Source organism: Aedes albopictus, chromosome 2 (genome assembly GCF_035046485.1).
Source record: "Aedes albopictus strain Foshan chromosome 2, AalbF5, whole genome shotgun sequence".
Taxonomy (NCBI): domain Eukaryota; kingdom Metazoa; phylum Arthropoda; class Insecta; order Diptera; family Culicidae; genus Aedes; species Aedes albopictus.
The window spans coordinates 118,127,852-118,153,556 of NC_085137.1; the positions used below are offsets into that span (position 1 = coordinate 118,127,852).

Here is a 25,705-nt window from a genome sequence, read left to right on the forward strand (position 1 = left end):
TGAGAGAAAAGCCCCTTATTTGTCCAACTACTATGACAAGGTCTCATATTTCGACAATGATTTTTCATAAGGGCTTTCGCTAATAATTTGATCAAAACAAACAAAATCATTATTCTTTTTGTTTCTATAGCAACATGTAGTCGTCCTCTTCGCATTTCAACCAAAAAATCTTTGGAAAACTCAATACACATTCTTTGATAACACAAAGATAGGATCGATGAAGAGAACACGAAAATGTTAGTTAGGCCCAAATGAAAAATCAGTGTCGATTTGAAAAGCTTTCCCGTTCAAATATTCCTGTATATCGAAACACTCGACTTACTCATTTTAATCTATCAGCACATACTTTGCTTTTGATGATTTTGTTTTAAATTTTACCCCAGGGGTCATTTATTTGCGTTCTGGCGATACGCGGCAATATCGGCCGCAAAACCATGATGTGAAGTGAAGCTTAATACTGTGTAGTTAATTCTCGCAAAATAACGCACAATTTATGAAAGTACCTACTTTGACACTGAAATTGTGGACCGTTCAAAATGGTGACATCAAGTTCGCTGTAACAAATTGACCTCCATTGCTTTCAACATAATTCTTTATCGGATTGTAAAATAACAGGTTGTCTGCAGTATGGAGCTTGCTTACAATTTTGCGTGCAAGAAATTCCTTTATGTAAAATCGAATTAAAGGAAGGGGAAATCCAAATGTTCTTATATTTACATCACATGTTGATTTCAGATTTTTTTTCTGTGTATTGTGTGAGCAAATTTAAATTTCTTCGAAAATTTATTTGAGAATTTATTCAGCAGTTTCTTCAAAAATCTCTCAGGTAAATCTTTTGGAGACCTCTTCGATTATTACTTTGGGAACTTCTTGGGTAAATACTTTGGTCATTTGTTCGAAAGAAAAAATCATCGATAATAGTTTTAGAATTCTTTCGGACATTCCTTCTGAATGTGCTTGTAAATTCATTCGGCAATTGCTTTTTGGAATTCTTTTCAAAATTCCTTAAAAAAATCTTTTGGCGATTTCTAAAACAATTCCTTTAGGAATTCCACATAGGGCTTAAAAAATCGTTCGGTAATTCCTTAGGAAACTTCTTAAGCAATTATTTTGGGAACTCTTTCTGAAACTTCTTGGCATATTCTTTGAGAAGTCCTTTAAAAAAATCCTTGTAAACACTTGGGGATTTTTTGGAATATATTTCGCCAATTTATTTTGAGAATGGATTTGACCAATCTTTTTGAAACGCTTTCATAATTTCTTCAGGAGTTACTTTGGCTATTCTTATAATCATTTTTTTTTTGGCAATGACGGGCTTGGTGGTCTAGTGGCTACTGCTTCTGATTCCTATGCAGAAGGTCCTGGGTTCAATCCCTGGCCCGTCCCTTTCCTCCTACTTTGTATATTTCTATACACTTCCTCCCTATTCTCTACATATACTACTCATGTATATCCACATGTTAATAGCCATCGTTAGAACAGAAACGGGTTGAAAAAGCCGTTTCCCTTCCTTCCAATTCTCCTTGCACGTGCCAATCTATCATATAAGACCTACGAGTTATGTAATCAAGCGAACTGTGTTACATTACCTTCACAGTCATTATTACACTAATCTATAATCTTACAGCTGGCATCTACGCACCAGTGTGTGAACTCATTGTCAACAATATCCAAAGGTATATCCGGAGTTTTTTTTTAAGGATTTCTGAAAGAATTCTCTAGAAATTTCTTGGAAATTCCTTCAGGGTTTTCCATTATTTTTTTTTTCTTCTATTATGTTTGTTCAATTTCTGGAAGAACTTCTGAAAACCCCTGAAAGAATATCTGAACAAACTCTGCAGAGACTTTTTAAAACATCCCAGTAGATATTTCTGATGGAACCTTAAGAGTAACTTCTGAAAGCCATCCATGTAGGAATTTGAGCAGAAATCACTGAAGGAATGTTTCAAAGAATTCTTAAAGAAACCCTGGAAAGAATTTTCGATGCAATCCCAGTAGGATTTGTGAAGAAATATTTAGAAGAATTCCTGAAAAACTCCTTGGGAGAAATCCCATTCTGAAATTTCTAAAAAAAATAACTAAAATTCTGTTTCTAAAAATAAAAAAAAAAATATCTCCTCAAAAGGAATCCCAGCAGGAATTTATGACCAAAAACCTGAGGAGCTCCATGATCAGGAATGTGAACTCTGCCCTGTACTCTGCTTTCTAATTTGCATAAGTGTGTTCCAGCGAAATTTCATATTCAGGTGCAAAAATTGTTGGTAAAATATTGGAGCATTTATAGGAACTTACCTGGTGAGATCCTTCAATAAATTAATTGGAGATTTTTTTGAAAGTATTGTTGGAGAAATCTGTGGACGAATTTCTGAGAAAAAAAATTCTAAATACCTGGAGTCTGCGCCTACATATATCCCTAAAAATGAGATATTTCTAAAATAATTTTCGTGGAAATTCCTAGGAAATATTATTGAATAAATTTCTTCAAGAATTCGTGCAGAAATTAGTAGAGTTATCCTTAGAGAAAATGCCGGATTAATTCTAGGGTAATACATCGAGGAGTATTTGGAGGAATTGTTGAAGGAATCTATATGAACACCTGCAGGAGTCTCTGGAGGAATCCCCGAAGGAACATCTAGAAAATTGTCTAAACCACTGGAAAAAATTATCAAGGAATCTTCGGAAAAAAAATGTAAAGAAATCCTTGGATAAATTTCCGATGAATTATTTTAACGAATACCTAGTAGAATATCTGAACTCTTTCCCTCTGAATTTTCAGAAAGAACTCATAGTACCCAAGTAACATTTTAAAGTCAAATTGCTTCGGTGAGCTTATAGGAACCATCATAAATTTTAAATAAATTCATCGTGGTTTTATTACAGTTCTCAAAACCTCTCGAAAGTAAATTAGTCATCAAATTGTTGGGAAATCTACCTTTCATGGGGAGAAAATAGCTGAATCTGAAATATTTTAAAGAATTTCTGAAAAAAATATAGCTGGGAAGTTTCTGTACCTTGGTAGATTATAAGACCGAGTTCTTTGAGTATTTTCTGAAGGAATCCATGGTTTATTTCTTGGAAGAAACCCCTAGAAGATTCCCTTGGACTTGGAATCCTTGGACAAATTTATGGAGGAATCTAATTAGAGATTTTTGAAGGATTCTCCAGGGAAATTTCTAAAAGAATTCCTCGAAGAATTTCCGAAGGAATATTTGTAAGAATTTTTGTGGAAAATTTTCTAAAGAAACCTTGGAAACATTGCTGGAGAAAACTTCGATTTTCTTAAACAATCGCTCTCACTGAATGCATTTCTGAAAGAATCCGTGCAAGATTTGCTGAGAGAATTCTCGTACGGATTCCTGAAAATATCTGTGGAGAATATTTTTTAAGGAATCCCATGGACGTTTCTCTATAGGAAGTTTTGAAGAAATTGCTGCAGGATCGTTTAACGAAAATTATGAAGGATATTTAAGAGGAAATTGTGAAGTAATTCATGAAAGATATTCTTAAAAAGTGTCAAACGAAATCCTAGGAAGACTTTCTGAAAAGAATTCCTGGAGGATTTTCCAAACAAATCTGCGAAGCAATATCGTAAGAAATTCAGGGAAGGTTTTATAAAAAAGTTCCTGAAAATTCTGGAGTAATCTAGAAAACCTTGGGGAAAATAACACGGATAACTTTTCTAATATTTATAAGACCCCAAATAATTTCGTATGAAATCACATGAGCAATCATCAAAGATAATAAACAGGCTCTTCCGCTCTTCCGAAATCATGAAGTTGTGGTTTATTACTTACACAATAAGTTTAACCATCAGGAAGAAAGTTTTTCTTTTGTAGGTTCAACAGTATCGGAATAATCGAAGTAGCGTTGGGCAATTTTGAATCGATGTTCGCAACATCGATATTTTTGTTCAGATTTATTGATTCTTTGAATTGATGTTGAAGCCCACGAAACCGACTGAATCGATTTTTTACATTCGATTTTTCTTTCGATTCGAAAATTTTAAATTCCTTTTTTTTCAGAATTCACAGTAGAATTAATGGTTGAAAAAAATGTATATAACATCGAGGTAAAATGTATACCAAATCGAGGGTCTATATAGTCTAGGGTCTACTAAATCGAGGCATACCTCTATATCAGGTTCCTTGGTCCATCCCTCCTAGGAGTCTAAGTGAATCTTTCTCAGGGTTCTCAATGAATCCTCCTTATGGTCTAAAGAGTCCCTTTCAGGGTTCTAGCGCATCCTTCTCAGGATTCTAGGTCATTCCATCTCTGGATTCCAAACATTTTCTTTTTTGAGAATCCCTCTCAAGACTCTAGATGAATGTCTCTTAATAATGTGGGGAATCCCTCTCAGGGTTCTTGGGCAATCTCTTTCAGGATTCTTACGGGATGTCTTAAAATACTGCAGGAGAATCCTTCTCAGGATTCTGGAAGGATCCGCCAGGGTGTTCTGGGGATATCCGTTTAAGCATTCTGGGAGAATCTCGAGAAAAAACTTCTCTAAGGATTCTGAAGCAATCCGTTACAGGATTAAGGGAGAATCCATCTCGGGAATCTGAGGAAATCCCTAAGGATTCTGGAAGAATTTCTATTAATGATTCTGAGAGAATCCATCTTAGAAAATTAGAGTAATCTCTCCCAGGATTCCAGGGAAATCGTTAATAGAATTCAGGGAGAATTACTATTGGAAGACATTTTCTTTCATTTCTAGAATAAGGTCTCTCAGAATGCTGGTGTGATAATTTTCAGCAATTTGAAGGAATCTCTCACATAATTTTAAAGAAATCCTCATAGTTATGGAAGAGTCCCTTTAAAAGTTCTGGAAGATTTTTTCTTAGCAGTATTTTATGGAAATACCTATCAAAGTTCTAGGGAATCTCTGGATTCTAAGGGAATTAATTTCTGGATTTTGGGGTTTTTCCTACCAGGGTTCCCTACCAAGGGTGAAATCTTTTTCAGGATTTTAAGAAATTTCTGGATGATCTGGGTTTATTCCTCTTAGGATTCTGGAAGACCCTCTTAGAATCCTACTCAGAGTTCTGAAAAAGTCTTTCTCAGCATTCTCAGGAACTCCTCTCAGACTTCTTGGAGAATCATACCTCAGCATTCTCAGAATTGTGGCGAAATGCCTTTCAGAATTCTGGGGGAATATTTCTTAGGATTCTAAAGGAATTCTCAATTGGATTCTAGTGGCATCCTTCTCAGGATTCTACGTTAGATTCTTATAAGATTCTGGGGGCATATCACTAAGTTTTCTGCGGGTACTCTTCTCAAGATACTCTGAAAATTCGGCTTTCTGGGGTAATCCCCGTCAGGATTCTGGGGAAATTTCTCTCAAGATTCAGGGGAATTTGTGTCATGATTCTGTAGAAATCATTGGGATTCTGGGGCTATATTTTTCAAAATTCTAGGGCACTCTCTTTCAGAATTAATAATAAATGAAGAATCTCTCATGAGATTCTGGGCAGAATTATCTAGAGAAATTTGGATTTTGGAGAATCCCTCGCATAGATTTTGTGATTCCTCTTAGGGTTCGGAAGAAACCCTTTTCAGAATTTTCTGTATTTTGGAGCAGTTGCTCCCAGAAACCCTTTTTCAGAATTTTGTGAGAGTCCCTCTTAGTAATCAGGGAAAACCCCTGACAAGATTTTGGAAAGATTGTCTTGAGATTCTGGTGTAATAATTTATTCAGAGCTCTGGAACAATCCCTTTCAGAAGTTTAGGCGATCAAAGATTCTGGAGGAATGTCTTTCAGGAATCTGCGGTAATTTTTCTGTTTTATGTGGGTATACCTCTCAGAATTACAGAGAATCCTTCACAAGATGCTGGGGAAGTCCATTATAGAAGTTTTCGTAATCCCCTCCAGGAAGAACCCTTTTCAGATTTTCGGATAAATTCTTCTTAGGTATCTAAATATATTTCTCTTGAGAACCTAGAAGAACCCCTCATATGATCCCTTTCAGGATTCTGGGGAAATCACTCGTAGAGTACATTTTGGGATTCTGGCAGAATTATTCTCAGCATTTAAAAAAATTCTACCCAGGATTTTTAGGGAATTCTGGGAGAATACTTGAAAGGATTCTGGAGGAATTCTTCTCAGGATTCTGGGAGAACCCTATCTCCTAGAATTCTCAGGTTTCTTTGGCAATCCTGCCCGATATTTCAAGGGAACCTTTCTCACGATTCTGGAGTAATCCTTCTTTGGGTTCTAAGCTCCCCTTTTCAGGATTCTGGGTCATTTCTTTTTAGTTTCCTGGGAAATTCATCCAATAATTCCGAAAATCTTTTTTTTTGTGAGAATCTTCCACCGTATTCTAGATGAATTTATCTCAAGAATGTGGAAGAACCGCTCTTGGAATTCCTCTCGGGATTATGGGAGAATTCATCTTAGGATTCTGGAACATTTTGGGAGGATCCCAAGGGGTAGCTTCTCTTAGGTTTCTGAAACAATCTATCACATGCTTCTGGGAGAATTCCTCTAGGGACTCTAAGACAATCCGTCTTATTGATATGGAGTAATCTTTCCCAGAAATCTAGGAAGAATTCAGAGAAAAAAGCTAGCTCTATTGACAAGCTTCGTACTGCCTATTGATTTTTTAAAGATATTCTCCACAAAATGTTAAATATATTTTTGCGTTTATCTTACTTTCCTGTCGATATTCTCAATTATTTTTCTACACGAAGACGTCTTGGACCAGTGAAACAGCCCAGGAAACAGTGACAAAGTGAATAAAGGCGAATACATTGCCCCATACCAAATTCAAATCGCGATTACGAACATCTTACGTAAGAATACCAATATGTATACCAATTCAAGACATTCTAAAAAACAGAGCATGCCTTTTCGACATTTACTGACTTGAACTATCTTATCAACACCGAAAATAAGATACACTGAGGCAAATTGAAACGGGTGGGATGAGATGAACCAGTGAGTTAAGGTTAAGGTTAGAACAATTTGATTACCATAACACATACACGTCATACAATAAAACAAGGTAGGCTATTATTGGTAAACAACAGTTTTGGACATAAACAAGTAACGTCATTTTTATCGTCCTATGTGTTGATCAAAATTGATAGGTACTACTAGAACGTTTTATTCATGTCTTTGAACGATTAGGACAACATCATTGAACAATAAAATCAGCATGTTTTGAGAATGTATCGCCTTCTAAATGGCATAGAAAATGTGCCGTGCGTTTGATTGTGTATTATGCTCATATAAACGATTGTCAGTACATAACCGTTAAAAATGCCATGGCCTACTGAGGCATCTCAAAATGGTACCTAATGATAAAGTTTTTCGCTAGTAGGTACTTTTCTGTATCAAAGAAAATGGATTTGTCAACGGAAACAAAAATTCAATAAATGATTCCACCATAATTTCTAAACACAATCAAAACAAAAACTTGTTGAGCATACGTGATTTTTTACTATGTATGTGTTTTTGGGCAGTTCTTTTGTGATTTTATTTTAAATACCTAAAAATCCCAATTTTACTAAATAGTAAATCGTGAATAACTCTAAAACGAATAGAAAAAACGCAATACTGTCTTCGGCTAAGTTTTTCCTCATAAAATTTACGATCTTTTTATGGAAATTATTTTAAATTAGCATTAAGTTCAGATACGTTTTAAGATGGGTAAAAGGCACAGTATATCAAAAAATGACAAATTTAAGTAAATTCAAAAATTCAGTTTCCATAAGTTACCTGCAAAACATGTCATTATTGATTTTTCCCAAGTAGTTTGGATCCATATCAAGCTGCAAAAAATATAAAAATAGTGGGTATTGCCAATTTGTGTACGGTAAAAAATATTTGTATGAAATTTATTATGAAAAATGGCCATTTTTCAAAAATCTCGCCGGGGCGACCTCTAAACGTCATTTCTGAAAGTTGCCGTCATACAAAAGTTTGTTTCTAGCACCCTTAGCTATCATTTGCGGGGTGAGCCCCCAAGCTTTTTGACCATGTGCAATTTTGGGACAACCTAATATGCATACATTATGTATACCAGTAGAATCAAGTAAAATAAAATGCTTTGGTCGCAACTGTGTAAATACTGTGAAACCAATATTCACAGTTTTGTACATATCTACAAAAATCATATAAGCCTCTTTGAGCGACATCATCAAAAGTCGTTTTTGAACTTGTTGTTTTTTTTTTTCATTTCGAACCTCAGAAACAAAATCATTTGTTCCTGGCATTGGCCTGCTGATATCATTATCATCAAAAAATTCTCTTACTATTTGTTTTGTATCGTCATCAATACCATGCCCCCTTCTTTTTTTCGGTGGTACAAAGAATACCCTGTTCATAAACAAGATCCTTCACCTGCCTCGCCATATACATTGGTGCGTTAAACTCTCTTGTGATTTTATTTACCGACCAAGACTTAGGAAGTACAGATAGTATTTTAATCTGTTCGCTTCTGTCAGTTGTAGGGTGATTGAACTTATCCTTTAACTACATAATTATCTCGTCATACGCCTCCACTTTGCCAACATCCGTTGAATCTATTCCGAAGATATTTTTTCGAACTGCTTTCGTAATCTGCAATGATTTGTTTATGCGATATTCCATACTTCTCATGTTTCTAGATGAGATTGGCGATAAACTCAATGTTTCAGCAATGGTATTAAACTTCTCAATATTATGGGGACCCTGTAGTTGATCTGTTGACGGAATTGACTCCAATGATGGAATAGATGGTACCATATCTGTAAGATAAAAGTTAAGGTTAACAATATAATAATGAATGCAGTGGAAAGTTAATGATAGTTATTTATACAACGAGTTGCAAAAATGATTTTTTTTCGCACAAGTAGTACATTTATCCAACGAGGCTTGCCGGGTTGGATAAATACGAAGAATACTGAAAAATGTAGTTTTGCAACGAGCTGCAAAATGAGTTATATAAAAGAAGCTAACACGTTGAAGGCTTACTTACCCAGCTCATGTTCGATTTGTTGACCACTCGTTGACGGTTCTGGTTCTGGAACATCATGATGTTGCTGCCCACTAAATGATGGTTGCATAGTTTCGTCGTTTCCATCCGATCAGCGTTTTTTCGTATTCGGGCTTCTGTTGTGACTTATCAATCCACGACATGACTCACAAATACTCATCGATTCGTCGATTTCATGTGTATATCCCATGGAATGAATTTTATCTATCAATCTTAATGACATGCCCCGTTGATTATGACGGTTGCACTTTGGATTGTTTATTTTTGCACTGCACTTGAATTTGTTGAATTTTGATTTATACGATTGATCCATTACTTTTCAGAACTGCCTTTAATAACCAAAGAGAAGTACACGTTGAATGATACCGATTCACTTTCTTGTTTTGTTCATATTTGCTTTAGGTACAACTCTTGATTTGTTTTTTTTTCTTCGATTAGGTAGTTCGAATCTAATAAATAGCCTTACCTAATATTAAGTAAGAACATGGGGTAGAAACGTTTGGGTAGAAATTACAGCAGCACGTATGAAATGCGTGTTCTAATTGTATATTGTTTCGTACTTCTAGAGTGCTGCTGCGAGAATATGGGTGCATTGCATTGTCGCATATGACACAATAAGTTCCATTGCATTTTGAGATTACTAGATAACCTTCACTGGTTTAGTTTGTTTTTAAAAAAAGACACTGAAAAAATAATTTGGACATGAAAAAGTTTTTGTTAGAAAAACTTTTTTTCCTTAAAAGTGCCTGATTGCGCCAGACTTAAACTAGAATAATCAATTTATGTTGCGAGAGCCACCCTAGCGTGTGGTTACTCACGTCCACCGAACGCACACTATTTGCCCCTATACGCTATATTGAATAGGCTTTTTATACCGATCGCCTCCCGATCGTGTATTGCGATCTAGCTGCCTCTACCTAGCAGAGGCAGTTGATTAGAGAAACAGCAGTTAGTTACAAATAAACCTCCGCCGCGATCGGTTCTTGCGAATAAACATCTACGTTACTTTGTTGCCAAAGCAAGTGTGTTTTGATCGGAATAAAGTTCATTGACCGCGAAGTAAACAGTGTTTCGACAGTGGAAATATCACCGCGCGCCCTTAGTGACTTATACCGGGATTGAAAAGTGAACCGTCGTCGCTCTATGTGCGTTAACATAAATTGGTCCTTCGAGCCGGTTGTGGGCTGCAATAATACTGTACTACGGAACGGAGCACCGGGGAAGCCGAGATCCCGGAAGGGTGTATCGAACTCGATCTGCTGCTTGGTCATCGCTTCCACCTTCTCGCAGAAACTCTTGAAGGCCGTTTTCAGCTTGTGACGGAGTTCTCGTTCGGCCTGTTCCGCCGCCAGATCGTCACGATCGTGCATGTGCTGGTGCTTGCCAAGATCGGTCGTGATCTCACCGACCTCGGTGTAGAACTGCACGTCCAGGTCCATGCGGCGACAAAGTTCAGAGGTGACGAAGCAATACTGAGAACACGAGTCTAGCAGTGCTCTGGCCAGCATTGATCGCCCGTTGGCATCGCATATCCGCACAATAGCGGTCGATAGAAGAATTTGGCGTGTGGAGGAATGTGTTTGTGTTGGGAGTGCTACAGTGTGTTGCAGTGTGTCTGAATGGTCTGTGGCGATCTGTGGGTTGGTGCTATGCGATTGTGTCTGTACGATTGACAAGGAAGTGCTGGGTTCGTTGTGGTTTGTGGTTGGTGCTTTTTGGTGTGTTGGTTTTTCCCGGCTGTGTTTGCTGTGTCTGAGATGGTTGTTCACTTGGGGGTCGTTTTGTCGTCTGTGGAACGGAGGATTGCGGGTTGACACTGCTGCTTTCAGCGTGAAGCAGGGTGTGGTGTCTCCTCCCACATTGACGGCATGATCCTTTGCTGCAATTCCGCGCCAAGTGACCCGACGATAGGCAGTTCATGCACAGGCCATTCTTCCGAACGGCATCGTAGCGCTCCGAGATCTTCCACTTCTGGAATTTCTTGCACATGAACGCCGGATGGAAAGCTTCCGAGCAGAAACAGCACCGGCCGAAGGATGTTGACGAATGGCTGACGCTTACCTTGGGCTTCTTCACTTCGGCGGAGGGAGGTTTGCTCACTCCAACTGATTGAAGAACTGCACAATGGTTCTTCAAAAAGTTCATCAGATTCCGATAGGTGGGTACGTTCTTTGAGTTGTGCGATGACTCCCAGAACCGTAGGGTGACACCGTCCAGCTTGGAACAAACCATGTGGACTAGGATAGTGCTCCAGCCATTTGTGTCCTGTCCCAGCTTCTGCAGCATCTGCAGATTCTTTTCGAAGTCGCTGATGAGCTGGCTCAGCGCTTCGTAGCTCTCCTTCCGCATCGGTTCAATGCCAAAGATGGCGTCGAGATATGCCTTCACGATGAGTTTCTCGTTGTGGTAGCGCTCCTCCAATGCAGTCCAGGCAACTGCATAATTTGCCGCGGAAAGTTCAACGTTCAAACCACCCGCGATGAAGCCGGACGCTTCGTCGTATCGCTACCCAGGAAGGAGCATATTATCGATCACCTGGGAAATTCCAGAAGTAGCGCTGAGCGTCGTTTCATGAGCTTGGAGCGGCGGTTCGCTACGAACTCAGAGCTGAAGAGGTTGTATTGCGAGTTCATAGAGGAGTATGCATCGATGGGTCACATGGAGAAGGTGAATGAGGAGGAACTGTCTGGATCAGTGTGTTACTTTCTGCCACACCACGCTGTATTGAAACCGGACAGCACAACAACAAAACTTCGCGTTGTGTTTGATGCTTCGTGCAAGACCACGTCCGGCGATTCCCTCAACGATGGGTTGATGGTAGGCCCCGTTGTTCAGGACGACCTGATCTCGATACACGCTCGTTTCCGCCTGCACCGAATCGGCATAGTAGCTGACGTAGCGAAAATGTACAGGATGATCAAAATGCAGCCACGAGATCAGAAGCTACAGCTGATTTTGTGGAGAGCCACGCCAGAGGAACCTATCCAGGTGTTCCAGTTAACGACCGTTACGTACGGAACCGCATCCGCTCCGTTTTTGGCTACACGTTGCCTAGTACAGCTAGCAGAAGAAGGTCAATCCACCCACCCAACCGCAGCGAAAGTTCTTCGGAAAGATTTTTACGTCGATGACATGATCACTGGCGTCGATAGCCCTGCAGAAGGCAAGGCATTAGTGGAGGAGATGGTCAACCTGACCGATTCTGCCGGTATGATGTTGAGAAAGTGGAATTCGAACTGCGGAGAAGTGTTGAGCGAGCTGCAACCGCATCTACGGGATGACCGAGTTGTATTCGAGATGGATTCCCCGCCGTCGATCGCAACCGTGAAGACGCTGGGCCTTGTCTGGTGCCCTTCATCCGACGATTTCTACTTCACGGTGCCAAAGTGGAATACGACACCGGTGGTTACGAAGCGAATCGTGATTTCCGATGCATCCAAGCTCTTCGATCCCTTGGGACTAATAGGACCGGTGGTCGTCGAAGCCAAGATCTTCATCCAAACTTTGTGGAAGTTGCTTGTGAACTGGGACGATCCACTCCCGGAAAACCTGCAAACGATTTGGTTGGAGTACCGCAGGAATTTGAGTGCTCTCGAGTCCATTCGTATTCCACGATGGGTCGGTTACACCAAGGAGTGCACAACGATCGAATGGCATGGATTTTGCGACGCTTCCGACAGCGCATACGGCGCGTGTCTGTACCTCCGATGCAGCTACGAGGATGGTTCTGTGCGCGTTCAGCTGATGATGTCCAAGTCACGAGTCGCGCCATTGGAGGATTTGAAGAAGAAGAAGCGCAAGCAGTCGACGCCACGACTGGAACTTTCATCCGCTCTTCTGCTAAGCCATCTTTACGAAAAGGTCAGCCAAGCCACTGGACTGACAATTCCGTCGTTCTTCTGGACAGATTCGAACATTGTGAAGCATTGGATTGCGTCCACACCATCCAGGTGGCAGACCTTCGTCGCGAACAGGGTGTCCGAAATCCAGCACCTGACGAAAGGTGGAGTCTGGAATCACGTCGCAGGCATCGAAAATCCAGCAGACGTACTGTCGCGAGGTATTTCGGCCACGCAGTTGGAATATCACTCCCTCTGGTTCAACGGTCCAGTTTGGCTGAGTCAAGGTCGGAATTTCTGGCCGGAGAACTCCGAAGTCGACGTTGAACAGCTCGATCCTGCTTCCCTTGAAGAACGAAAGTCCGTAGCCCTACCGCTGCAAGCATCAGCTCCGAACGAGATCTTTTCGCTCCGCTCGTCGCTGTTCGCTCTAGTCCGACTGGTAGCGGTGATGCGTCGCTTCCGTCACAACGCCCAGAGAGCTAACCGAAATGCCCGGAAACTCGGTTCAGTCAGCACGCAAGAATACGAAGAAGCCCTGCTGCAGCTGGTTCGTCTGTCGCAAGAAGAATGTTTCCCGGAGGAGATTGCAAGTCTGTCCCGGGAGGATCAGGTGAAGCAGTCGTCCAGAATATCGTCTTTGAATCCCAAACTACGGGATGGGATACTCCGCGTTGGCGGCCGGCTCCGGAACGCATCGGTTTCCGAAAATCGGAAGCATCCAATGATCATCGATCACCGTCATCCTCTCGCCACGTTGGTAGTTCGTCATTACCATGTAAAGATGCTTCATTCCGGACAACAAGTCGTCATTGCAAGCGCCAGAGAACGATTCTGGATCCCGAGCATTCGGAACCTCGGGCGAAAGGTCCTGCATGAGTGTATTACCTGCTTCCGAATCAAACCTAGATGCCAGGAACAGCTGATGGCAGAGCTGCCACCTGAAAGGGTCAACCCGGCACCACCGTTCCTCAAGGTCGGTGTAGATTATTGCGGCCCGTTTCTGGTCACCTACCCACAGCGTCGCAGTTCTCCCGTCAAGTGCTTCGTAGCGATATTTGTCTGCCTCGTCACCAAAGCCGTTCACGTGGAGTTAGTCGCCGACCTCACCACGGCCGCGTTCCTAGCGGCCCTGCGGCGTTTCACGGCCCGTCGAGGACGTCCAACCGTAATCATGTACGACAATGCCAAGAACTTTGTTGGAGCCAGGCGGGAACTTCGGCAGCTGTTAAACCTGTTCGAGCAGCAGCAATTCCAAAACGCTGTAGCCAGCAACGCCGCGGATGAGAGAATCGAGTTTAAGTTCATCCCGGCCAGATCGCCTAATTTCGGTGGTCTGTGGGAAGCAGCCGTAAAAAGCTTCAAAAACTGCTTCAAGAAGATCATCGGAACTCGGACTCTCCTGTATGACGAGATGCAGACGGTGCTCACACAGATCGAAGCGGTCCTAAACTCCAGGCCCCTCACACCACTCAGCAATGATCCTGGAGACTTCGAGGCGCTTACGCCAGGACATTTTCTGGTGCAACGTCCACTGACAGCAATTGCTGAACCCGATCTGGAGAATGTTCCAGCTAACCGTCTCTCCGTCTGGCAGAGGGCGCAGGACTACGGCCAGCTGCTCTGGAAGAAGTGGAGCACGCTTTACCTCTCCGATTTGCATAACCGGACCAAGTGGACCCGTCAGCGGGATAACATCGCCGTTGGAACCATGGTTCTGCTGATGGACGAGCGGCTTCCGCCGTTGAAGTGGAATCTCGGCCGCGTTACCGAAGTATTCAGAGGCTCCGACGATAACATCCGCGTGGTAGACGTGCGCACAGCAAATGGGGTTTTCCGACGAGCGATTTCGAAGATTTGCGTCCTTCCAATCAGGGATAACGCAACATCTACCAGCGATGAGGCATAATTCGCCTCCACCGGTGGTGCATCGGCACCCGCGGAGGTCCGTGCGGCCTCCGCATCCCAGTAAGTTATGTATTTTATCAATATTTCAAAAAACTTAAGGAATGTTCATACCCCATAGCCGTCGTTCTACCCGTCCCGGGTCTCCGGGACAACGTATTGTTTGGAGCCAACCGATCTTCCGTCGAAGACCCTGTCCATAAGTCCACCGATTCGAGGTACAATCGTCTGTTGGTGAAGGTAGTCGTGAGCGTCCAGTCCAGTCATGAAGTCCTGTGATGTCCTGTTATTGAATTCGAAGCTCTAGTTCGAGCAACCCGTTTATTCCGAGTCCATCGGATCTGTCACTTTGCGAACCTAATCACTTCCATCTCGTCGAGGTACAACCTGACCACCATCGCTGGTTTAGCATGCTGTAGCGTCAGTTAGAGTTTGGCCAACTCATCGACCGTCGTCATAGTTGCCGGATCAGCCCGAGATGCGGCAAGAGCTCGCCGCGACCGTTTGGTTCAGCCTTGACACCCGGATTTGGTCAGTATCGCACCACGTTTTCATCCGATTGGACATCCACACCGCCGCTGGTAGCGGCCGCGGAGGCCACGGAGGCCTCCGCTCCAGGCAAGTTGTTGTAATGTACTTAAATTCAAGTGAAAAAGCACCCTCTCATTTGCAGCAACGTTGACGCCCTTCCTCGTCGTCGAGAACGACCGCAGGACATCCGCAGGACAACCGCTGGTCAACCACAGGGCAACCGAAGTACGACCGCAGTACGCTCCAAGACACCCCGAAGAATCCTCTTAGCGATCGATGCTCATCTCGCTCGGATCACCGACCGCATCGTCAAGCCCACCGAAGAATCCACCACCGGCATACCGCCGTACAGTTCATCGTCAGAAACCAAATCGCAGTATTTCCCGAAGAGCAAGCAGCCGATTCCGTCGAACATGTACCATGAAGCATCCGAAGACCAGAAGTTCGTCACCACCCCGAACCGTGTTTCGCGCACGGTAGCCGAAGAAGACTGGCAACGAGAGCGAGCCGGAGAAAGCCCTTCGTCGTCGCCGACAGTCGACCACCCAGAAACCATCCCATCGATGTCCGTGGACCATCCCCGCGGAACATAAGCACCGAAAGAAGAAGAGAGTGATGATTAGGAATAGTGTGAAGTAGATCTCCAAGTACCAACTGAATTCCCATGTTAGGTTATCATCATGAATTAGGTTATCAAATTAGTAGTTGAAATCCGCTGCTTTCAAGGCGGCCGGCGTATGATTGCGCCAGACTTAAACTAGAATAATCAATTTATGTTGCGAGAGCCACCCTAGCGTGTGGTTACTCACGTCCACCGAACGCACACTATTTGCCCCTATACGCTATATTGAATAGGCTTTTATACCGATCGCCTCCCGATCGTGTATTGCGATCTAGCTGCCTCTACCTAGCAGAGGCAGTTGATTAGAGAAACAGCAGTTAGTTACAAATAAACCTCCGCCGCGATCGGTTCTTGCGAATAAACATCTACGTTACTTTGTTGCCAAAGCAAGTGTGTTTTGATCGGAATAAAGTTCATTGACCGCGAAGTAAACAGTGTTTCGACAGTGGAAATATCACCGCGCGCCCTTAGTGACTTATACCGGGATTGAAAAGTGAACCGTCGTCGCTCTATGTGCGTTAACAGTGCCCATCTTGTGATGTATGGACGGTTGGTAGGGAACATAATTAACTGTCTTGAGACAAAATTTCATCAAAATCAAAAATGGTGTTTTTTTTAAATCAACTTTGAATGTTTAGAAATGATTTTTTTCAGTGTAGGGCTCATTTTGGATTTTTTTCAGTATTTTTTTCTTAAAATTTGACTTATTTTGTGATAATCACCCATACAACACTTTTTTGTAGGAGTAGTCATTTTTTGATTAAAAACATTTTTAAAAAATCCATAAAAAAAGTTCAGCCCTTTTCAAAAGTCAGTCTAGATAAATTTTGAAGAAACTAAGTATGCAAAGTGGCTTATCTAGTCTTGGTGTACATACCCAGAAAGTTTCATTGTAATCTGAGAGGGTGCTGCCAACTCCGAATACGATTTGGGGCGAAATTCGTCTTCAGAAGAAATCTCTCTCATAATTCTAAAGGAACTCTTTTCAGAATTCTTGAGGAGTCTCTTTAAAGATTCTGGGGAAATTTCTTTCAGGGAATACTTCTAAGAATTCTGGAGAATAGCAGGATCTCAGGATTTTTCTTTCGATTCAAAAATATTAAATAACATTTTTTTTTCAGAATGCACTGTCTCAACGTTATATCTATTTTCGAATCAGCGTCACGAAATGTTCGATGTGCAATCTCAAATTATGATATTGAATTTATTCAGACAAGTAAAATATACCACGAACTTGACCTACATGCAGCAAACGAATCATTCTATAGTTTTGTAATATTTTATATCGAATTAATGTGAAAACATCAATTTAAAACATTCGATTAAATCGGTGAATCGACTCTGCTGATCCGATTCAAATCGATTCACAAAAATCGATGTCTCAGCCAGATTTGCCCAATGCTGAATCGAAGATGTTGTCTTCTTTCACCCAGAAAAAAACTACAAAATAAAGTTTGGAATATGCACAAGGATCATGTTTCATAAACTCGTAATTGCCCAAACATTTGAAAAAAAACACATATCAGAGATTTTCTAATATTTGGTAGAACAGAAGAAAAATATTCAACTTCACGGTCATTTTTGCATATGAGTGCGCAAACTTGGAAATGACCATATTTGCGCTTCGGATATTTCTAGGATGCGAAAGAGTACATTTCAATATTATAATGAGACCTTAACGAGACTTTTTTACACGTCTATAGGTATTCAGCTTTGTTGGTAAAGATTTAAGGCTTACTTTGAGTTCAACAGGGTTCAAAAAATCCCCATTCACAGTGTTCGAAATCGATGATTTGACGATCAAAATTGAATAACTTTTTTAGGTTGGTTCTAGAGGTTTGGCGTGTTCTACAAAGTTTTTCTGCATGTTAAACGGCGCCTTCTGATAAAATGTTATTAATGATTAATCACCCTAGAAGTGAGATAAAAATATTATTTTTTCATAAAAATGTTTTTGAGATTTGACGTCTTCGTCAAAGTTGTAGCTCATAATAAGAGAAAAAACTTCGTAGAACATGTCAAAGCTCCACCTCTTACGGTTTTCGGAATATGGAGCGTTTTGTGCGAAGTACCCCTAAAACTAGTTTTTTTCAGTGTAGCTTTAACAGATAAAATCCTACAGTTTTGTGACCTTCTACAAACTTGCTCAGAACGTCAAAATACACATTTTTTCCGAAGATGTCAAGTCATTATATCTTGAAACAAAAAAGTTATAGGCAAATTTATCATTTATATCATACCTTAAGTAACTATTTCCGGCGCAAAATGGCGCAGATGGCTCAGTCGGTAGGTGAAAGATTAGACTTTTTGCTATCTCTTGAGGGTGGAAACCCTCGTGGGCAAAAGTGGGAAAGGTGTTTTAAATACAAGGCAAAAACGTATTATTTTGCCTGTAATACTGTAAAAATATATAAAAAAAATATAATCAAGATGCCCGCAGTAATTTTTAATGCACTGTGTTGCTTCCGGCAGAATCTTTACAAAGTTTTTGCAGAAAACAGTGAGTTTTTATCAGTAAAAATTGAAAAATCAGTAGAAAATATTGTTATAATCCGAGAGTTATAACTAAAGCTAGTTCTAAATAAAAGTATTTGAATTTCTTCAAACTTATGACAACATATGCTCAAACGATTGACTACCTACGCAATAGTCATACAATTGAATGGCTATAATGGTTAGAATAGTAAATGCGTTTTGATAAATACCTTCGCAGTTCTAATTGGCTCCTTAGCGATGTTGAGACACTTCCATATTCTGAATCTGCATGCCAAACTGAGCCGAAATTCAAATTTTCATTAATTTTAGTGCCCGGGACCCTATTTAGAAATCAATTTCAAGTTTGTATTGTACGTGGATTTGCTAACTGAACACGACGAATCAGAACCGTCGTTTTTGGAATCGCCGTTCGAATCGCCGTTGGAATCGTCGTTCGATTGCAGAGCGAGACAGCAACCAAACTGACACATCGCTTTGACATATTTATCGTAGGAGCAACACGTGCGTGAGATTCTCTCTCTCTCTCTCTCTCGGTTGGTGTGGTTTGCTTTGATCCAATCTGACATTTCTTTCATGCTGCTCATGCTGCCGATGCTGCCAGCTGATGGTGGCAAGGATAGAGGAGCTTAATCGGAGGGGTGCTCTGATGCGTTTTCGGAAGAGTTTGTCGAGATAAAAAGTTTTCGTTATAAAAATTATGGAAAATTCTAGTTTAAAAGTTCAGCATAAAACTTTTCAATGCGTGTTTCATATATTATTTTGCAGAGAATTAGTCTAGAGGTCGTTTAACGTAATAAGAGCATTAACTTAAAAGTCTATAATTTCACAAGAACGCGTTGAAACGCCCCTTCAAATTTAACGGCGATTCCCAACCAGCTCAAGCAAATTCCCTTGGAATTCATCTTCGAAGTAAAATCACAATATGAGAGCGATTTGTCGAATCACCCCTTGTCGCATTTTGTACTGGGCGGAGCTGTCAAGCAGTTGCCCAGCTGTCAAAAGTTGATCGAAAAATCTCTTTGAAGTTGATTTCAAGTACCGAAATAAAGTTCTAAAAATCTGAAAAAAATATAGTGGCTCAGAAAATGGTCAAACAGTTAATTTTGAAGTAACTTTATCAGAAATTACCTGACCATCTGATAGTTAACAATATGAATTCAAAATCATGAAAAAATATTCTGTTTGGTAAGCACAATGCTCAAAAATGTTGCAAAATATTTCCGGAAATTACACAATGCAGTAAAAATTACTGCGGGCATCTTGATTATTATTAATTTTATTTATTTTTCTTGTATTACAGGCAAAATAATAATTTTTTGCCTTGTATTCAAAACATCTTTCTCACTAATGCCCACGAGGGTTTCCACCCTCAAGAGATAGCAAAAAGTCTAATCTTTCACCTACCGACTGACAGAGATGGAATCCTCCTCAGAGCAAAACAAGAGAACAAAAAATTTGCACCACGCTCCCGCATCCAATGCCAGAGCGGCTTCTCTCGGTTTCTTTCACCTTCCTGCTTGCAGCTTGTAACACCGAAACATGTGCGGATTTGTTCGCACAAAAAAGTGCGTTTGCTCAAAATTGAGGCACTTTGTGCACCGGGAGTTAACATAAATATGCTTATGCTCAAAAAATCAATAATTAACAAGCGTACAAGTATTTATGTATGCAATTGTGCCATGCGATGCGAACGGAACGATCAAACCGCGTAAAACGCTGGTGAAATTGTCGATCAACTTTGCGGGAGCCTCAAAAATGATGCACAAAAATGTTTCTCTTTGTGCTGGTTTTTGTGGTTCGACGTTTCTCTTTGTTTTCGCATGCTTCCTCCTTGCGCTACGCTCCCGCACAAACGATAGCGGTGGGAGCGTACAAAGATAAAGAGAACAAAAACATGCATTTGAGGCACATTGCGGGAGCAAATGACAAGCCTGCCGACTGAGCCATCTGCGCCATTTTGCGCCGGAAATAGTTACTTAAGGTATGATATAAATGATAAATTTGCCTATAACTTTTTTGTTTCAAGATATAATGACTTGACATCTTCGGAAGAAATGTGTATTTTGACGTTCTGAACAAGTTTGTAGAAGGTCACAAAACTGTAGGATTTTATCTGTTGAAGCTACGCTGAAAAAACAAGTTTTAGGGGTACTTCGCACAAAACGCTCCATATCTCGGAAACCGTAAGAGGTGGAGCTTTGACATGTTCTACGAAGTGTTTTCTCTTATTATGAGCTACAACTTTGCCCAAGACGTCAAACCTCTAAAAAAATTTTTTGAAAAAATAAAAATTTTATTTCACTTCTAGGGGGATTAATCATTAATTACATTTTATCAGAAGACGCCTTTTAACATGCCGGAAAACTTTGTAGAACACGACAAACCTCTAGAACCAACCTAAAAAAAGTTATTTAATTTTGATCGCAAAATCATCGATTTCGAACACTGTGCCATGTAGAGAACTGCAGAAAACACATAAGAACTCTTATATGAAGGTGCCCAGTTCGTATCCAGTTAAACCATTACCTAAGTTCCATACAGAAGACGCGCCTCCGCCCTTTACTAAAAATACAAAAAAAATATCTCTAACCGCCTTTTCTGTACACGGGCTTGGAGGGCGCAAAAATTGAAAAAAAAAATCACGAAGGTGATTTTCTTATATCGATAAGGCAGAAGCGATTCCTGATCGCAAATTAAAAAAAATAGGTTGTTCTTCCTATATGTGCGAGGGCGCTCACACTGGAAGTGTGCAATTTAAGAAAAAAAAAAAAACAAGTTTGAACTTCAGAGCTGGTTATACTCAGTTAGTAACTTGGAGTAACCACGATGACACCACTCAAGCAGTACCGAAATGGCAGTACGTAGGCACCGGGGACCAATGTATCGGAAGAAACTGCAACGCTGGTGCATCAGAGGACGAAAATGATTAAACTCCAACGATAAGGGAAATTCAGGATATTTTTCACCAGATCAAAGCATACAAAGTAGCTAATAAGGATTGTATCGTAGCTGAGTTTTTCAAGGAAGGTCCAGAAAAGTTGGTCACCTTCCTGCACTGGTGGCATTTTCAATTAATTGTCAGAGCAGTTTAAAGGAAAAGGTATGATTCAGCTGAAAATTTGGCATCTGTTACATAACCACTTTTCAAAGTACATAACTGCCGTGAATTGCCTATCAGTCTCATTTGCAAACATGGGTTTAAAATACAATTCATGGCACACAATGTATTGTAATAACACGTAGGGTATCGGGATGCTTCGTTGGCATAGTCCCCTCGTTCGGCCTATCTCAATGTAAACCAAAAACTCAAACAAACACGCATAACTGGATATCGGAAAAGCTATGCGCCAAACAACTGTAACATTTCGTTTCAATTTTAGCACTTTGGAACATTAAAATTGAATGAAAATGTCACTTTGTTTAGCTTTTGTAGACGCCATGATTCTTCGGCTTAGTGGGTAGTCTATACACATGATCATAAATGGCATGATTCTGAAACATTTCGAATTGACTTTTCAATAACTGAACATTTGATGCGACGGTCAAAGACGCTATTTTGAACTTGTGTATTTGTTTTCAACGAATAATAACTATTTTACAAATTGAATGTGGGCCGAATATTGAGGACATTTTTTTCACTATGTACCCAAATCTTGGCCCATCAGTAAAGTGACGTCAAAAACAGCGGTAAAAAGACGTCAATAGCATTTCTTGCGTAAGAACCAGAAAGAACGAACAGGAAGAAAGATTTTGTGTGCGGTGACTGTAAAAATATAACACAATAATAGGGTTGCGTTGTTTTTGTTACTAAATTAAGAAATAATTTTAGTTAAAGTGATTTATTTATAGTTTTTTTGGAAATTTGGCTCCGGAAATATTATTTAAAAGTAAGATTGGTGAACAAACAGAGATAATACTTCAGCAGAAATATTGAAAAAATGAGATAATTAGTGGTTCTAGTGCATGGATAGCAATAGGCCAACGTTGTATCCACTAATAGGCCAATTTTTGTACCATAGACCAACGTTGCATACCATCGCATCGAATCTTTTCAACTTAATTAAGTAAAATCTTGAATATTTACGTAAGTTTACTTCCAATTGGAGAAACATGCATTGCCTAGAGTGTGTAATAGGGTCGACATATTATTTCTAGTGCTATTAATTCATGAGTTATGGTCAAAATTGTCAAGGCGGCTTGCAAATTAGGCCAAGGAATGGTACATATACCCTATATTGCAATTAAGATGTTCGGATCGGAACCATAATTAATAGTCTGTGTTACTGTCCAAAACTAGTTTTTTTTTTTCGAATAACAAAAAAACACGAACTAAGAACTTTATCATTTTCGCGCATGATCATAATTTTCAACGTACCACTGAACCGATTCCTTGATAGCACTATCAAAGTCAGTAAATTTAAAATCTGGCAGTAGCTTCCGTAGCTTGGCATTCGACGCCGTTTTCTTGTACTGTCCGTCCGCTTTACTGGTATCGAATTCGATCTTGCCCTTAAAATCGAAAGCTTTCACCAATGACTCAGCCAGCTGAGCAATCGATACTTCGGCTTCCTCGTCCACCGAAAGCACAATGGGGTCAACACTCTCGTAACTTCTCAGAACCCAGATGAAAAGTTTCGCCAAGTCGATAGAATAGATGAACTGCCGCAGTGGTTTTCCAGTTCCGAACACCGGGAAGATTTTCTCCTCTTGAGGTTTCTGCGGAAAAGAATACGAAATGTTATTTGTGAAAGACACCGTCAATTCCAGGAAATTACCTCCAGATCTTTCAGGTACATGATCTCATGAAGCCGGTGAATCATTCCAGGAATGACGTGACTTACTCCGGGAGTATAGTTATCGTACGGACCGAACACATTGCACGGAACAACTGAGGTGAACATGTCGCCGTGTTGTTGATTGTAAGCCCGGTTGGTGATGTCGATCAACCGCTTAGCATAGCTGTAGCCAAAGTTGGAGTCATGCGGCGGACCGTTGTGGATCTGAATAGAACAATTATTTTAATCAGAACTTATATAAACCTTCTGAAGATGTTAAAGCCTACCATAGTCTCATCAATGGGATAGCTGGTCTTGTCTGGAAAGATGCATGTCGACAAACAAGAAACCACCTTGCGCACTTTGAACTCATGGCTTAACAGCAACACGTTGTCGTTGATTTGGATGTTTTTGCGTAAGAAATCCAAGTTGTTGTTCATGTTGTGGAACAGCCCGCCCACCATTGCCGCAAGGTGGATCACGTGCGTTGGTTGGTGTCGTTCGAACATTGCTCGCGTCGACTGCAAATCTCTGTGAAGAAGGTAAATAATGGTTAGTGGAACAATGGTTACGAAGTTAACTTCGCTGCTCAGTGTTTTGGGAAAGGTTCTAAAATTGAATATTCAGCTGAAGTTGAATACCGCATTTAGTTCACCACTGGACTATCGCACATGTTTCCAAGAGTGCGATTGCAACAAATTAACTCTGTGTCTTCAGAGCGCTTATTCAGCTTAAATCAAAGAAATAGTATACCGTTGACATCAACTGGATTTGATGCAATCACGCACTTTTATTAACGTTTTCACAATATCTTTTTAACATTGTGAATTGTAACTTGGAACTAGTTATTCATTCCAAAAGATAATCTGGTTTCGTCACATTATAAAAATACATCGTTTCACATATGCATTGAAATGGAACAAGCAGAAAAATTAGGAACACTTCATTAGTCTAGTTATTTAGCTTCATGATAAAGTATAGGAGTATGTTGGGACCAGGTTTCTGTACAATAATTTGAAGCTCTTAGTCAAGTTATGTTAATCACAGTGCAACAGTACAACTGCTTCCATGTGAACATTTGTAAACATGACTTAATATTTGAAGCCTAATAAGAAAATGTGTGGCTGCACAGGGGGACTTTAACGCCACACGCTATGTCTGAACTAGAAGATTATAAAAATTGAATGTACATCGGCTTTCTTTCTACAGAATATCAGAATTCAAGCTATATTTTAATATGCAGAAACTTTTAAAATATTTCATCGGAGAAATTTTGATTTGTTCATCTTTTTAGCTGTTTTTCATACAAATTTGCACAAAATACTCGTTTTCGGCCAATGTCTCTCCCATACAAAATGTATGGAAAAATTTTCGCCGATAAAATATTTTTAAACCTTCTGCAAATGAAAATATAGGTTGAATACTGATGTTCTGCGGAAAAAAAATCTGATGTACATTCAATTTTTATGTTCTGCTGGTTTAGACATAGCGTCTGCCAATCATTTCTTAATTATTTAAGGATATTTCGAGGAAGTTGATGAGTGGCCCCAGAAGGACTTCATGGGCATTTCAGAGGCTTCCAAACAGTTTCAGAGGCTTTCAGAAGCGGTTAGAAAATGAGCAGATATTGCATTTTATATTATTGTATTGTCACTTAATTCTGGAGCTTCATTTATTCTTCTATTTAGATAGATTGACTTATAAAGAGGACGAGAAGAAATAACTTACTACATCCAAAATCAATAAATGTACTTACGTGAGATCTGCATCCTTCGAACCAACAAATACCCACTTCTCGTCGGTCGGCTTCTCATCATTGATTACCGTTCCAATAGCTTTTCCCACGAGTCCGGTTCCACCCGTTACCAATACGGTCTTCGTCATATTAAGTTAATTCTAAGTAACTGAGCGATATCTAAAATAAGAAAATAGTTAAAATTTAATCCAATTTGTCAGTCACTCTGAGTCCGCAGACGAGTCATCCGGTGTTTTTGTTGACGTCTGCAACAGCTCTGAATGACAACTGGACAAAATGCTGTCAGTTTGACAGCGAATGTAGCGAAAGACAATCAAAACGGAGTTAAATACTACCACGCACTGACAGGGGTTATTGGTGTTACGTTTGCGGAGCGCTTGAAAACACTCTAGCGGGAAACTTTGGAAGCTTTTTACAGGTTGTTGCATGCGATCAGTTGATTCGTTCATTTAACTGACGATAGAGGATGACATTTTTCTTCGTTTTGTTGAAATACATAAATAAATTTAAATTTTGATTATTAACTTCAAAAGTACAGGAGAACATAATCCCATTTTTGCCATCAAATCACAACATTGCTCTACAATGAAAAGAGGAAGTAAGGGTAAAATGAACACATGATCGTTTTCAGTGGAAATTTGACTAATTTCTACTCTTTGCTGAGTAATATCCTTCACATGAAAGTGTACTGCCCATATTCGCATAGTTGATGTAAGCGCCACTGTACTTTTCAACATGCTTTTGGAATTTTAACAACGAATAAATATAAATTTCAAGATATTTACCTCGTTGACATCTAACTAATG

The 25,705-nt window shown here is 40.2% G+C and overlaps 1 protein-coding gene and 1 long non-coding RNA gene across 2 annotated transcripts in view; one reads left to right on the plus strand and one right to left on the minus strand.

Annotated features, from left to right (window-relative positions):
- The window catches only part of LOC134287712 (uncharacterized), a 582,424-nt gene that overhangs the window by 360,398 nt on the left and 196,321 nt on the right, over positions 1–25,705 (plus strand). The gene's annotated exons all lie outside the window — the stretch shown is intronic.
- Positions 22,710–25,154, minus strand: LOC109419959 (probable GDP-L-fucose synthase). The gene is made up of 4 exons (XM_062855049.1): positions 24,900–25,154; positions 23,431–23,674; positions 23,144–23,368; positions 22,710–23,084 (listed from the first exon to the last, which is right to left on the minus strand). Exons 1-4 carry the CDS (start codon positions 25,025–25,027, stop codon positions 22,710–22,712), a joined length of 972 nt encoding a protein of 323 aa, XP_062711033.1. The 5' UTR covers positions 25,028–25,154.